The 15,368-nt window shown below is 44.0% G+C and overlaps 2 protein-coding genes across 6 annotated transcripts in view; one reads left to right on the forward strand and one right to left on the reverse strand.

Annotated features, from left to right (window-relative positions):
• Nucleotides 1-8: 8 nt before the first annotated feature.
• Nucleotides 9-11,542, forward strand: HSCB (HscB mitochondrial iron-sulfur cluster cochaperone; the record flags this gene model as incomplete). Of its 2 annotated transcripts, XR_014714285.1 has the most annotated exons (7): nucleotides 9-235; nucleotides 1,022-1,118; nucleotides 2,991-3,080; nucleotides 3,904-4,048; nucleotides 7,624-7,671; nucleotides 8,226-8,375; nucleotides 11,362-11,542. XR_014714285.1 is itself a non-coding variant. In XM_084649570.1 (6 exons), 6 exons carry the CDS (start codon nucleotides 9-11, stop codon nucleotides 11,451-11,453), a joined length of 699 nt encoding a protein of 232 aa, XP_084505696.1. In that variant the 3' UTR covers nucleotides 11,454-11,542. The 2 variants fall into 2 exon arrangements, 1 of the variants encoding a protein (XP_084505696.1); XM_084649570.1 differs by lacking the exon at nucleotides 8,226-8,375.
• A 141-nt stretch (nucleotides 11,543-11,683) lies between these two features.
• Nucleotides 11,684-15,368, reverse strand: part of LOC311531817 (solute carrier family 2, facilitated glucose transporter member 11-like) — a 33,010-nt gene continuing 29,325 nt past the window's right edge. For all 4 annotated transcript variants that reach the window (XM_084649566.1, XM_084649565.1, XM_084649567.1 and 1 more), the window contains one exon: nucleotides 11,684-14,692. In XM_084649566.1, the coding sequence (XP_084505692.1) occupies nucleotides 14,519-14,692 (174 nt within the window). In that variant the 3' untranslated portion in view covers nucleotides 11,684-14,518. The remainder of the gene's footprint in view (nucleotides 14,693-15,368) is intronic.

The following is a 15,368-nucleotide window of genomic DNA, read 5'->3' on the forward strand; positions in this document are numbered from 1 at the left end:
CCGGCTCGATGTGGGTTGTGTGGAGGGGTCAGCTCTGCAGGGCGCTGTGGGGCTCTCGGGCTCCAGCCGCCTCTTCTCGGCCGCGTAGTGCGGAAGCCGGCTCGCTCCCCGCCCCACGCTGCTGGAGTTGTGGTATCGCTCTCCCCACTCCCGGGGGGCTCCCTCGCTTCTGTCCGGCCTGCCAGGCCCTGCAGCCGCCGGAGTCCCAGCCTGACCTCTTCCGCCTGATGGACTGGTGAGGGGGTGGGAGGCCGGAGCGGGGCTGAGAATCGGCGGCGGGGGCTCGGAGGTCAGGGCTTGAGGGGAGTGTGAGGGTGGGGGAAGGGCTGGGAGGCCGGAGCGGGGCTGAGAACCGGGGCGGGGGCTCGGAGGTTAGGGCTTGAGGGGAGTGTGAGGGTGGGGGAAGGGCTGGGAGGCCGGAGCGGGGCTGAGAACCAGGGGAGGGCCTTGGAGGTCAGGGCTTGAGGGGAGGGTGGGGGAAGGGCTGGGAGGTTGGAGTGGGGCTGAGAACCAGGGGAGGGCCTTGGAGGTCAGGGCTTGAGGGGAGGGTGGGGGAAGGGCTGGGAGGTTGGAGTGGGGCTGAGAACCAGGGGAGGGCCTTGGAGGTCAGGGCTTGAGGGGAGGGTGGGGGAAGGGCTGGGAGGTTGGAGTGGGGCTGAGAACCAGGGGAGGGCCTTGGAGGTCAGGGCTTGAGGGGAGGGTGGGGGAAGGGCTGGGAGGTTGGAGTGGGGCTGAGAACCAGGGGAGGGCCTTGGAGGTCAGGGCTTGAGGGGAGTGTGAGGGTGGGGGAAGGGCTGGGAGGTTGGAGTGGGGCTGAGAACCAGGGGAGGGCCTTGGAGGTTAGGGCTTGAGTGTGAGGGTGGGGGAAGGGCTGAGAGGCCGGAGCGGGGCTGAGAGCCAGCGGAGGGCCTTGGAGGCTGCAGCTGGGGGTGCGGGAGGTTAGGGCTTGAGGGAGTTCGGGGGTTGGGGACAGTAGTTGGTTAGCTGTCGCTCTCATGCTTTCCCTCTTCTTTCTCCCCAGTGATCGCTCATTCAACATCAATGTGCAGCAGCTGCAGCAGCGATTCCGGAGCTTGCAACGCTCCCTGCACCCTGATTACTTCAGCCAGAGACCCCAGGTTAGGAGTTCGGGGTGATGAAGACTTGCTCTTGGGCCTCCAGGCACAGGCCTTGGTGTAGGAGAGTTGTCACCTTTTCCAGTGATAGTCACCCAGGCAAGGGGCATGGTGACAACTCATTGGCAGCTCAACAAGTGCATTTATTTGGGAACCAGCTCCGAAATCTGTGCATCTGCATGGACTGAGTACAGGGGTGGGAGGTGGAGCCCAGGGTTCTCTAATCACTGCCCCGACTTGCTCAGAAGCTTCATATACATTCCTAGTTTGCACTGCAAGTTCTCTGCCTATGAAATGGAATGATTTTCACTTGAGGTAGAGAGAGACCTTTTTTATTTGGAGGGACTAGAGTTTTTTTTAAAAGTTGCTGTTGAATGTCACTTTAAAAAGTACTTTGGTCCCTAACTGAGTTTGTCCACTTCTAATAAAGTGAGATAAACAAGCTTCTATTCCAAACTCAATTTCCTTTATTAATACAATCCCTAAAATTTGGGGAAGAGGAGGAAGCCCTTCAGACCCCCAGGCTATCTGCACCCATTCTCTCACTTTCCCAGCGCTTGAGGCTTATATCAGTGATGTTTGGAGGATGTAAAGTGTACTTATTACGGTTAATCAATGTCATTATGTAGTCTTCCCCTGTTCCTCTGACTTGGTGTTTCTTTTGGGTCCACCCAACCACCAGAACCTAAGGTTTTCAAATTTTCAAAACACTTACATTAATTGATTCTCTCCATTTTTGGATGTCTGACCTCCTTGAGATTCCAGGGGCCAGATTTTCAACTGTGGTGAGAATACATACTTCCCTCTGAAAATTGGGCCCCAGGAGTATGTTTACACAGCCCACAGCAGCAAGCCTCCCAGCCTGGGTTTATTGTCTCAGTTTAGCACTCTAAAAATGTCTGTATAGACAGCACTTTGATGGTGTAGTTCAGGCTCTGAAGCCCACCCCGCTCCCTAGCTTCAGAACTTGAACCACAACTTCAAAGCATTGTCCAGAGCTATTTTTAAAACACCAGTTCAAGCCCTGCTGATCCAAGTATCAACCAGGGCTGGGAAGCTCACTGCCATGGAGTACGTAGACATACCCTCGGAGTCCCAAGTTACAGTTTTTGAGTTTGGATCCCTTTTTTGGAAAACTTTGGTTTGGTTGTTTGGAAGCATTTTCTGCAAAGACAGACTATGCACAGACATGCTTAGTGTGAGATTTAAGAGGTCGAATTACAAGTTAGTCTAGCTCAGAGGTTCTCAACCTTTTTTTTTTTTTTCCTGAGGCCACCCCAACATGTTATAAAAACACACCAGCCCTCCTGTGCCACAACAACTGCTTTTTTTGCATATAAAAGCCAGGGCCAGTGCTAGAGGGTAGCAAGCAGGGAATTGCCTATGGCCCCACATCACAGGGGCCCCTGTGAGTCTAATGCCTCTGTTTTCTGCCCTGGGCCCCAGTGAGTCTAATGCTGGCCCTGCTTGGCAGACCCCCTACAACCTGCTCGCAGCCCTCCAGAGGGCCCCAGACACCTGGTTGAGAACTGCTAGTCTAGCTGAAGAAAAGCAATTGATGTCCTGCATTTAAAAATAACGAAAAAATTTAAACTTTGATCACAGAGGTAACAGATTTTGAACCAGTAAAGTGCTGGTATTCACTGGGTATTTCTAATGTACGCAGCATTCTTATCTAGATCCATAACACTTTAATTCTTTTGGCTTCCTTAAATGTTTTGGTAGAGATTTTATTGCAATTAAAGATTGCACTGATGTGTACTGTTTGTATAGTAATTTTATTTCTTTACTGCTGACTAAATGGCATGATTTGGCTTTTATTGTAAATATGGTAATTCTGTGTAATAAAGATATTTCTGGATCTTCTGTTGACAGAAAGAGCGGGACTTTTCTGAACAACACTCTTCCTTGGTTAACAGAGCCTACCAAACCCTTCTAAGTCCCTTGAGACGTGGATTGTACCTAGTAAGGTGTCTAATATATACTGTAGAATCGCACCATAAACATGCAGAGATGACTGTAGTTTGTTACAGTATAAAGAACCAAATCCTGTGTACCTCCTCTACTGTTTTTCCACCATTCATATACTTTCACAAGAGAAAACGGGAATATTTGAGACTGAAGAAGGCCAAAGAGTTCCTCTGTCCCACCTAGTTAGCATCTTTACTGTGGAATAACTTTTTTCTTTTATTATTTTTATCACTGTAATCTCACTAAGGCTATGTCTATACTAGAGACCTTATACCAGCATAGCTGTACCAATTCTGCTGTGCCATTGTAAGATCTCTCGTGTAGCCGCTCTAAACTGACAGAAGAGAGCTCTCCTGTCAACATGTTAAACAACCCCCAGCAAGCGGCAGTAACTACATTGGCGGGAGAAGCTCTCCCACTGACCTATTGCTGTGCACACTACCAATTATGTCGGCAAAACTTATGTCACGCAGAGGGGTGGGTTTTTTTTATACCCCTGAGCCACATACACTTTGCCAGCATAAGTGGCAGTGTAGACATGGACTAATAGTCTGTCACCCATCCAACAGATTACTTATCTCTGAGCAAAGATGTACCTTCTATACTTACTTTAAGCCTTGCCCCTAACCACTCCCAGTGCCCCTTTGTGCATTAGCCAACTGCTAATTTTGGAGCATGTCTACACAGGGAGTTTTTCCTGATGAACTCCACGTGTAGATAAACTCTTAGTGACTTGATAGTTTGGAAAGTGGTTGGGATTGAAATACAGGCCTGGCAGCAGCAGATATTGTGAGCCCATTGTTTTCTTCTTCACCAGCTGGAGCTGAATGGAGTGGAACTGGCAAAAGGGACAGACAGTGACATAGATGTGGAGTTCCTCAAGGAAATCATGGAAATCAATGAGACACTGGCAGAACCTAATAATGAGGCTAAAATAGAAGAGATTGAAAGTTTCATTGAAGGTGAAGTCTAGACTTGTCTAATGTACAGGAATAAGTTACAATGCTATATTTTCTATAATGTGACAGAAGGCTAGTCTCCCTAATTAAGGTGATGTAATGTGGGGAGGACTGCCCCATAACACCTCCTGCTGCCTGAGCATGGCACTGTAAGTGCTCCCTGTCCAGGGCCCCCTAAGAACACCACACAGTTCAAAAGGGTCTAATGCAAAATTCCCATGTTAAGGTTCTACTTTATTAAATTTAAATATACTTGAAATAAGTCTCTCCTTTTGAGTGCAGGGTTTGCACAGCCCTCCCCTTGGGGACTGTATTTCTTAGTCCAGCCTGCGATCTCTCCACCTGGGCCCAAGGGTGCACAGCCCTTCTTTGGCCCTGTGGTTCTCTGGGTCCAATTCAGTCTCTACCTTAATCTTCTGCAGCACTTATCTGCAGCCACTTTTTTCCAACCACCTGCAGCCCCTGGGCTTCTGTCCTGCTGCTTCTGTCTCTAGAAGCACACCATCCAGGCTCCTTGTTCTAGAGAGCTCTCCTGGGAGATACTGTGTCTAGGAACCCTTTATCAAGCTTATTAATAAATGGCCAGTCAGTCACCCAGGGATTTAGTTGGTTCCAGATGGGTTTGAGTTGGCTTATTCTCTCTATCACAGGTAGGCTATCCCAGGTAGGCTGGTCCGTAACGCCCCTTAAAGGGCCAGCTCTGTGACAGGAGGAAGTTAAGAAAATAGCTTTTCCACATTTTCCTATGTTTTTCATCATTATGTTGAATAGGACAAACTTTAGTCCATGTCCTTGTTTTTATTCTGATTGCTTTAGATCCTCTCTCATTCTGTCCTTCTATTTTGCATCCCCTGCACATATACACACCTCTGTGTTCTTAATCTAACACTTACCACTATAGTTGTTCACTTGTCCCCTTACCTGATCAGTATTTATCTTTTTATGTTCAGCTATGGTGTGCAAACCCACTGAGGCCTGCAAAAGCTATAAACATAAGAGGGCATCAAACAAGTTTAAACCCCAGCAAAACAGAGAATCAACTCAAGCTTGCTTTTAGAAGTGTGTTCCTTCCTCCTCAACCTTCATTTCCACTGAAGGTTTCTATTGTCATGTATGTGGACTTCATACTTTATCTGCCTTAGGAATTCTGCTTATATACTTTCAGCATTGTGTGACTGCTCCCCTGGTATCTATGAAATAGGACTCCTTTCGGGTTCCTCTTTTTTTAAAAAAAAAAAGGAAGAGGAGCAGTATATCGGTTTGACCAACGTAGTGTCTAGTGCCTAATCTCCAATTTCTCTTTTCTCCTTTCATTGTGCCAATTTTCTCTTAACTAGTGGATAATTTTTTTTTAATTTAGCAATTTTCCTGTTTGTCTACAGAGAACGTAAATATCATTACCACTTCTCTTTTTTTAATTGACCTCTCACTTCTCCTGTCCCAGATGAATATGTATACATAACGTACTAGCGATTGTCATGGGGGTCTGGATACCAGTTTGTGCTGGTAGATTGAGCTGCAAAACCACTTGCATTTTCTCCACCCAAACTGCAAACTAGATAACTTACACTGCTTGCCAAGGTGCCCCTGAAAAATAGAGTTCCTTTTTATAAGCAATCTAAAAAGGACTTTATTAGTTCAGCTTTATTAGTCCGATGCAGGTGTGGCCACAGCTTGTTATAAAGGCTACCTTTTCAAAGCAAATATTTTTTCTGTTAATGTTAACAGAATTTTGCTTTTTACAGCAAAATTCCATACGGGCAATATCATTAACAAAATCTTACTAACAGGAAATGTATCTAGTGCCTGTTATAATCTATATAGCAAGCTTCTAACTAGTTTGGCAAAAAGAAAATGTGGATGTAGCTTTTGAATAATGGTTTAAACATGTTTGAGGTCATGTTGCCTATAAAGAGAAATATATTATTCAGTGTTTGAAGTTGTCAGGATAAAGAGTAATGGGTTAGTGTGAAGGAAGTATTCAGCGTGGAGATTGAGAAAGTGTTAAGATTGATGGGGGAAGTAATTCTTGGCTCCAAAGAGATAGTGGAGCAACGCAGAAGCCCAAAGATCAATTAATTGATCTTTAAATATTCATGGTAAATAGGCCCAATGGCCTGTGATGGGATGTTGGATGGGGTGGAATCTGAGTTACTACAGAGAATTCTTTCCTGGGTATCTGGCTGGTGAGTCTTGCCCATATGCTCAGGGTTCAGCTGATCGCCATATTTGGCGTCGGGAAGGAATTTTCCTCCAGGGCAGATTGGAAGAGGCCCTGGAGGTTTTTTGCCTTCCTCTGTAGCATGGGGCACCGGTCATTTGCTGGAGGATTCTCTGCTCCTTGAAGTCTTTAAACCATGATTTGAGGATTCAATAAGCTCAGACATAGGTGAGAGGTTTATCGCAGGAGTGGGTGAGTGAGATTCTGTGGCCTGCATTGTGCAGGAGGTCAGACTAGATGATCATAATGGTCCCTTCTGACCTTAATATCTATGTAAGGAGAGCTTAGAGAAGACATTTAGGAAAATGGTGTGCGGAGCAGTGCTGTGTGATGCAAGAGCTCAAACTGGAAAATCTTGGGAGTCTTTTCTGGCTTGACAATCTATCACTCTGTGACAGAGAAACTTTCACTGAACTCCAGCAAGCACTGAAAGTTTGAGGGCTTGTCAACTGTGGAGAAGTACTAGGTGGATGATGGTTCAGAAGGATAGTTAATAAATTGGAAGGTTACATAGTGATGAACAGTCTGAACTTCAGCTGTCCACAGGGGACACCAGTGCAATCTGACGAAATGAAGATATAGAGTTTGAATACATTAAGTCTCATCTACTAAACAAAGGAGAGGATAGTCAAGCATGATATGGAACATAGTAGGGAGCTGTGAAAAGTCCTCTGCTCAGAGGGACCAGAGTCACTCAGTAAACTTTTCTCTAAATATTAATGCTAGTCACCATGACAAGAGAACATATATACTATAACAACACGGTCACCAGTTTCAAAGAAGGTTTTAAATCACTTTACGGTAGAGCATGTTAATATGGAGAAAATGTAGCAAAGTATTTGGTTTGAAGAGCCTTACACTTTCACCCACAAAGTTTAAAGTATGGTAACCGTGTATTTGGGAGAGTGCTGTAAGAGTGTGTTCTCATCCTGCCTACTTTGTCCATTAATGTGTTCTAGGTAGTGGCCAACTATCAGTTCAATGGTGAAGTATTTTCACACTTTCATTCTGCAGGGTTAATGATTCTGGCTGCAAGAAATAATAGCAATAGTCAGTATTGTGAAAGGGTAAAATAAAATTCAGAGTGTAAGCTGAACTTTTAACCAAGCTACTAGCCCTTAAAGTTCGTGATGACATTAGTCTCTGTATTTACACTAAAATTCACTTCTTTGATTTGGTGCTAAACTGTTTGTTTAATAACTAGTGACAGAATAAAACAGTTAGCAAAAACGTTATTGCAAAGGTGCTGGCAGCATATCTGTTTCCCAGCATGAAGTCATAAGACAATGTTATTGAAAGTGCTCAGTGAGCGTATATACAGCTTTGAATAAGACTATGTATTTTTTGTTTTTTACAGTTAAACGAGAAGAATTGACCAAGGATGTGAGCAAAGCTTTTGAAAGAGGTAGTGATCTCAGTTACTTCTTGAATTTTTAGTGGTATAATGTCAGAGTAATGAGTGCTAAAAACAGCATGCTTTGGTATAAAGTATTTAGTGAACTACAGAATTAAAGTATCATTCACTGCCTTTAAAAATAAAAATCTTCCAGAAATTGATGGGCAAGCCAGTACAGATCCCAGAGTTCTGGTATCAAGCTTCTAGCAAGATGACCTGCTCAGTGAGCAGGCTGCTGTGTTTTGCACCAGCTTGTCTCTGAATAGTTTTATGATGTAGCTCCATGTGAGATGAAACCCTAATGGCAGTTGTACACCTTCCGTGAAAAGGACTGAAATTACCTCCACTGTCATCGCCACCTCTTTTCCTTCAACTCACTGTTGGCATGTCATTATTGTCTGGGTTAAGTCTCGGCCATCTTACTCTCATCCATACCCCAATTTTAGACACTGGCTGTGGCAGTGAACTACATTCTCTGAGTCAAATGAGAGAATACTGACAATGCTGCATCCCATGCCTCCTGGCTAACTCTCCTAACAGCCCCATATATGTCTTGAATGCAGGCAGGGTGACAAAATGGTACCCTTTGGGACCCCACAATTAACAGCACTTCGGGAAGAGAAGCAATTGCCAACTACACAGTGAGATCTTTCCAAGAAAAAAGAACAAAGCCACTGAAGAGCAGCCTTCTCCACTCCTGCTAGGGTCTGCTGGTGAGACATCTTATGATTAATGGTATCATAGGCAGCTGACAGATCGAATACCAGCAGCATGAACATCTGATGTTCGTTCATCTCCTGGAGAAGATAATCAACCACTGTAGTCTCTGCAATGCGAGTACAGACCTGGCCTTGGCAAAGTGTTGAAGAGATCAAAAGCATTCTAGATCATGTGAGCCATGTCTCACCACAGCCTTCTCCATAATCTTACCCAACATGGGATACAGGTCAATAATTAACTAGATTGTCAGTGTCAATTGATGACTTTTTGAGCAGTGTGTACTAATGCTTCCTTCTAAGCAGGATGCGCCCTGCCCTCACAGAGAGGCAGACAAAGGACCCACTATTCCCCACTGGTCTCCACCTGTCAGGCTTTGCTTCCCGGTAGTCAGGCCTACTGGTTGGAGCAGTCGACAAAGCTGGACGTAGGGTTGGCACTAGGCCAAGGGTAGTGCTGGAACTGAGATCTGGGGACAGCCAGGGTCAGAACAGGAATCAGTGTCTATAGATAAGTCAAACAGGTCTGTAGCTGGAGTCCAGGTATATGACAGAGGTCAAAGCCAGTTGGTTCAGTATCAGGTAGGAGGGGGCCAGGAGACAGTGTAAGAAGTGGTCAGGAACAGGCTGGGAGTCTAGAGAGTCTGATACACTGTGAAGCAGTAGCAGTGTTCCTAACTGGGTAATGCTGTTGCACAGAGTGATTTGCAGCTCTAGGGGGATGGAGAAATACCTGAGCCTGGGGGTCAGCTGACCCGGGCTCTGCTCAGGGATGGCTGAGTAACTGCAGGCTCTGTGGGAAAGGTAATTCACTGCAATATTGCCACGTGCCTGAGTGATGACTCAGTGCGGCTCTGTGGGAGGGACAGCTGAGTGAGTAGCCCTGGTTTGGCTGCAGGTTTGCCTCACATCACCTGCCAGGAAGTATGTGGAGCCAAAACACTGCCTGCAAGAAAAATCTCTCACCATCTTCAGTACCTCAGTCAGAATCACTGCCTGAAACTACTGCCTGAAACTACCAGCCAAGATGAGGCCCTTGTTCTGTCACCAGGAAATCAGACACCCCATCCGTAATCTGATCAAATTTGGTCTGTAAAACAACAAATTTCCTCAACAGGAGGGAGTCAGACCAGCCACTGAACTCAGACTGTCCTGATTTAACAGACTATCTATAACCTAGAATAAACCTGCTGTCCAAGATTTTGCAGATGCTCTGGTAGAAGAAAATAACTTTCTTTACTTCCCAAACCTTCATGAAACAGCTGTTGAGCCTCTGCATGAGATTTCCACCACTGGCACTCTAGCTGTCTTCCTCTTGCTTAATTTGTTTTAGGTTCCCAGTAAATCAGGGTAACTGTGAGAATGAAACTAGCAAAGAGGGCACCTAGAAGTATTGTCTTCCCTAACCATCACAATTGTGGCCTAACAATGGAACAAGAATCTCTGGAACTCTTCTAGTTCCATTAATCAGTCAAGGCAGACCATTCAAAGAAGTCTCTCACCCTGACAGGAGAAATGAGCCCCAACCTCAAACCATAGGCAGTAACTGTTGGTCCATGATGCTAGTTTAAGATTCAGTTGCATAACTTGCAGTCCCATTCCAAAAAACAGGTCCAAAGAGTGGCCACTTCTGAGATTTGATCCAGTAACTACCTTTGATAGGCCCATGGCTTTCATGATGTTCAGGATCTCCTGACCACCTCAGAAGATTCATCATCCACATGAAGATTGCTCTCCGTGATTTGAATCCTTCCCTGTATTTCCATTGCCACCAGGTTGAGGCATGTAGTCCCCTTACAAAGGAACTTGACAGTGCAGCAGATCCGGTGGTACACTAAAATCAGTCCTACCTTCATCCCATCTGGGGCTTGCATGCTAAATGGACACTTACTCTGTCAGATCCAGTTTGGCGAAGACTTCCTATAGTTCAGGTGGAATGCAATCAGCACTGCTACGCTTTCTCCCTACTGACCATCCTTGGTTCATGATGTACCAAACATCTAACTGGTAAAAGCTGTGCCAGAACTCAGTCATCTACTCCTGTGGTCTCTACATCCCTACTCTGTCAGTGTCACTGCTATGGAATCAGTGGAAAGAGGAATTTAAGATCCTCCTTATCTCAGGGCCCTCACTCACCCCAGGGTACAAACCCTTTTATCTACCCTGTCTCAATTTTAAGATTCCCTCAACATTACAATCTTTCTTGGTCTCTTAGAGGCTGCCCACATTTCTAATTTCACAATCCCCCATAACCAGCCTCCCTCCCACAAACATAGGTACCTTACTAAGGGTTTCCTGATTATCTGCCCTGCTGGCCTCACATCTGTGGATGAAATTGCTTTAACTACAACATATTAGTGGATCCTTTATATTGAAGGATTTAATATTAACACCACTTAAAAAGAAATACGGAGCCTGATGGCATGCTCCAGTGCTGTCTGAAAGAGCTCCTTTTACAGGCAGAGCCCTTCTGGCAGTGGTGGTGGGATGGAGCCAGTCTTTGTTGTAGCAGTGGTTGCTAGCTAGGCTGCTGGGTCTTACTCCTGTTATGTCTGTGTCATATAGTTGTAATGGAAATAGTCCAAGCATGCCTCTGATGCCAGTCTTACAGTTTGATGCCTAATGGTCCACTGGGTTTTTTTTCTGTTGGTGCTTCTCAGAGAAGTAATTGGAGGGCACTGTTGTTGCATGTCTTTTCCCCATTCTTTGTACACCTTGTCTTTTTAGATTGTAAGCTTTTGGGGCAAGCCCATTTCTTATATTTGTTTTATAGAGTGCCTATTGCAAGGGGCGCCCGATCTTGACTGAGGCCTCCACTGTTACAACATTAGCTTTACTGTAGTACTCATGGTATTTGAGTTTTTTAAATTCACGTTTAGTTCTGTTATTGATATGGCCATTTTACAACAACAAAATGTTTTAAATTAAATTTCTAAGATGAAACAGACTCCATCCTAATATAAACTTCAGTTCTTTATTTCAGATGATCTTCAAGAAGCCAAGAAACTTCTAGCCAAAATGAAATACTTTGAAAACTTGGAGGACAAGGTGAAGAGCAAGAAGAATCCTTCCTGATATCACATTCTTTGCCATTAAGACCCGATCCACTTTTGATTAAAGTAGTGATTTTGTAGTTTCTGATTCAGGAACTAAAAACAGCACAACCATTGTGTGCCTCTTGATTTTTTCGGTCCTTACTTACCTACGGAAACAGAGCTGTGTAAAAGACATCCATGTACCACCCAGTGTCATTAGTTTGCAGTCTTGAAAGTGGAATGTTGCTGTCATTATTGCTACCAAATGCTGAATTCCAACTGCTACCTTTGTGGCCACACTCCTTACTGTCAATACTTATAGATTCTGTATCCCAAAGTGTATAGCTACCTATCCCTAGTGGACAATAAATGAGTATGCAGATCACTGTTGCTATTGGGATTTAGTCAGGGCCCGATGCTGCACTGACATCAAAAAGTGTTGCCTAAGTAAGACCTGAATGCCCACTTTGGTGGATTTTCCCGACTCCTTACCAAACGCTTACAGTTATGGGGAAAATGGTGCTTGTTTATAGGAAAAGTTTTAGCAAACATTGCTCACTGGAGAGTTTCTTGCAGGACCTGGAGACAGGTGGTAACAACATTCTCAGTTGTACTGAGGGCAGAGATTATTCAGGGTGGGAACGCATTTGCCTCCTTCAACCAGTGTGATAGTCGCTCTTACCTTGTTTACTTTCACTTTGTTCAGGATGTGTTTAATATCCTACTTTTGCATGAACCTAGCAAGAAGAACCTTATCAAACTCTCCTGCTCAAAGCTGCCCTTATTTCCTTTCACATCACTGTGTGTTGGTGAGGCAGTTGAAAGGAGTAAGCAAAACTGGAGCCTTGAGTGTACTTTGTATGTTGCCTTGTAAGGCTTAAACTAAATTCTTGGCCAGCTCTAGCTGTGCACTGAACAAACAGGGAGAGAGATATTTAGCCTTTTTTTGAGAATCTAAACCAGATAGGACCTTATTTCACACAAGAGATGAGTTCATGACTGTGCAACAGGAGATATCTAGAGTAGAAATTAATTTATCTGTATATTGTAAAAACAAATGATTAAATTATTAGAATAACTTCATGGCAAGCAGTAAGAACACAGTGGCTTTGTCTGTTAGCCTTTTTCCCTAAAACTTCCCATTGATTTTACTCTTTAGGTGTATGTAGAGAAGAACCCCGGTGCCTATGCTGTTTTAATCATCATGTCATCTAAGCATGTTCTGAGTAGATCTAGACAAGAATGGTTAAAATGCTGACATCTCTACAGCAGTGCTCCTGCTATTATATCACTTGTGGAACTGCACCAGTGGTAGCATCAGTCGGAAACCACCAGAGAGCACATAAGTTACAGCTTCTGTAATAGATCCTTACAAGGTGAGGAAACAAAACAATCAAAGGGGAATGTAAATGCTGTAATAAATTAAGACCTTTGGTGCTTCAGTTTTAAGGGAAATTTAAAATGTGAGTTCACTTTTGATTCCAAGTGCTGGCTGGACAGCCCTGGTGATTAAACAGAGGACTCTTCCACACTACAGGTACAGTATTGATAATTGAAGCTATACATCAGGGGTAGTCAATAGGCAGACTGCAGGCCAAATCTGGACCACCAGATGCTTCTGAATGGACCCCAAAATCTTTTTATTTACTTATTATTGTTTCTATTATTATTTTCTTTCCTGGAGTCTGGACCTTGACCAAGAAATTTGGATCTTGATAAAAATAATTAACTACCCCTGCTATACATGGTCTTCCTGTGGCGTCAGTGTTCCCCAGTCCTGTCTTGGAATGACCCATCTCTAGGGAATGAGAGAAGTGTTCAGTTTCTGTCACAAATTGAATTTAGGCATCTCTGCTGTAGATACCATTTATTGTCTTTTTGTGACCAGGTATTTTCATCTACCAGGAGCCAGACTCAGTGAGACTCAAATTATTTTCACACAGGTCACCAAATAACTGTTATGGTAGTTTCTGATTTTTTTTCTAATAGACGCTGGATTTCAACCACTAATTTCAGGAAGGCCAGTTATATCCTGATCCCCAGTGCCATTCGGTCCTTGTAATACATTTTATCATGAATCATATATATAGTTTCTTACCTACTGCCTTCATTCCAATGGGATTCATTGCTTGTGTCCATTTTGTGCTGTCACAGAAATAGGACTGTGTAGGAGAAGCCTCAGGTAGGCTGAGGCCTGTCAGAGGAATTAGTCTTGATGACAGGAGGAGGAGTGTTTTTATGTAGTAACTAGAACAGGGGTTCTCAAATTGCGGCGCAACCCCAAAGTGGGTCGTGACCCCATTTTAATGGGTTCACCAAGGCTGGTGTTGGCCCTGAGCTCCAGCAAGTCTCAAGCCCAAGCCCCACTGCCCAGGGCTAAAATTACATGTCCCCTGCCCAAGGGCAGAAGCCCTTGAGCTTCAGCTTTGCCCCCCGCCCCCAGGACGGTGGGGCTTGGGCAGGTTCAGTCTTCGGTCCCCGCTCCTGGAGTCATGTAGTAATTTTTGTTCTCAGAAGGGGGTCATACTGTAATGAAGTTTGAGAACTGCTGAACTAGGATATTTCAATTAGCAGTAGGTTTTGCATTCAATGTGGCCATTCTTAAATGTTCAGCATTCTAATATCACATTAAAGTAATAGCTACATTTTATTTCAAGAAGTGATGCTCCAACCCCATCGCTGTCTCCTAAATTCTTCATATTGACACCTGATATGGTGAGAGTATGAGGCATGCCATGGATTCACATTGAATGTTTGGAGCAATCCCCCAATGAAGTCTGTACTCCCATGAGACCAGGTAATCAGCACTGTTTCTGCATGTGTACATTAGCCAAATGTCTCAACATTTTTATTTAATTGAGTCTTTTTCGTAGGCAGTACTGTATGTGTACATAAAATACAGTACTTTGACATTCCAGCAAGATTAGTCTACCTTTTAAATAAGTTTCACCTAATGATATAACAAGCTGCCTTTGAATACAGTCTTTAACATTTTTATATACTATATGGGATCATATGTGTATAATTTCCATTAATGTGGCTGCCTTACACCTGTGAGATGTGAAGTGCACTCTGAAATTAATTGCAGAGCTGCCTTCTTTCACATTATAGTTCTGTTTCCTTCTCTTTGATTCTTCCTCTGAAATTAAGGTGTTGAAATTCTTGTTTGATTTCCAGAAAAGATTTGTTTTTTGTCTCAGGAATGACAAAGAAGATGAAACTGGCAACCAGTAAGCTTTCCAGTAAAAACACCACAAAGCAATACTGCTTCAGTCCATTCTAAAAACAAAATACAGGATGTTGGAGATTAATAAAAAAATCATAGTATTTTCTAAACTTAACTAGGTATTATTTACTAACTCAGATTCTGTTGTCAGTCACTAACCGTGCCAAATCTAGGTTTTAAGTAAAAGGGAACAGATGGAGCTTCAGTTTACCCTATCTCTTTGTTGTATCATTAGCTGAAATGATCAATAGTCAAGTTGGTGATTTTTTTATTTTAGAACACTTCAAATCTGCAGGGAGATGCTTAGCTCTACTAGCAGTCCACAACAGGAACCCCTCTCCTGGCTTAAGAGCCTACATAGTTATGTAGGGAATGAATTGGGTGCCTGCCTTGCTCCACACAAAATGAGGAGTAGGAAGTGGTGCCCATGTTATAACATTTAGCGCACTGGTTAGAGAACTTAGCTGGGATGGGGAGAACTTAGATTCAACTTACCCTTCCCTTGATGGGGGAAGAGAGGATTTGAACAGGAGTTTCCTACATTTCAGGAGAGTGCACTAACCACTGAGCTACAGGATATTTTGAAAAAGGCATGCATCCGATGAAGTGAGCTGTAGCTCATGAAAGCTTATGCTCAAATAAATTTGTTAGTCTCTAAGGTGCCACAAGTACTCCTTTTCTTTTTGCGGATACAGACTAACACAGCTGCTACTCTGAAACCAGGATATT

Source organism: Lepidochelys olivacea (assembly GCF_965140295.1).
Source record: "Lepidochelys olivacea isolate rLepOli2 genome assembly, chromosome: 15".
Taxonomy (NCBI): Eukaryota; Metazoa; Chordata; order Testudines; family Cheloniidae; genus Lepidochelys; species Lepidochelys olivacea.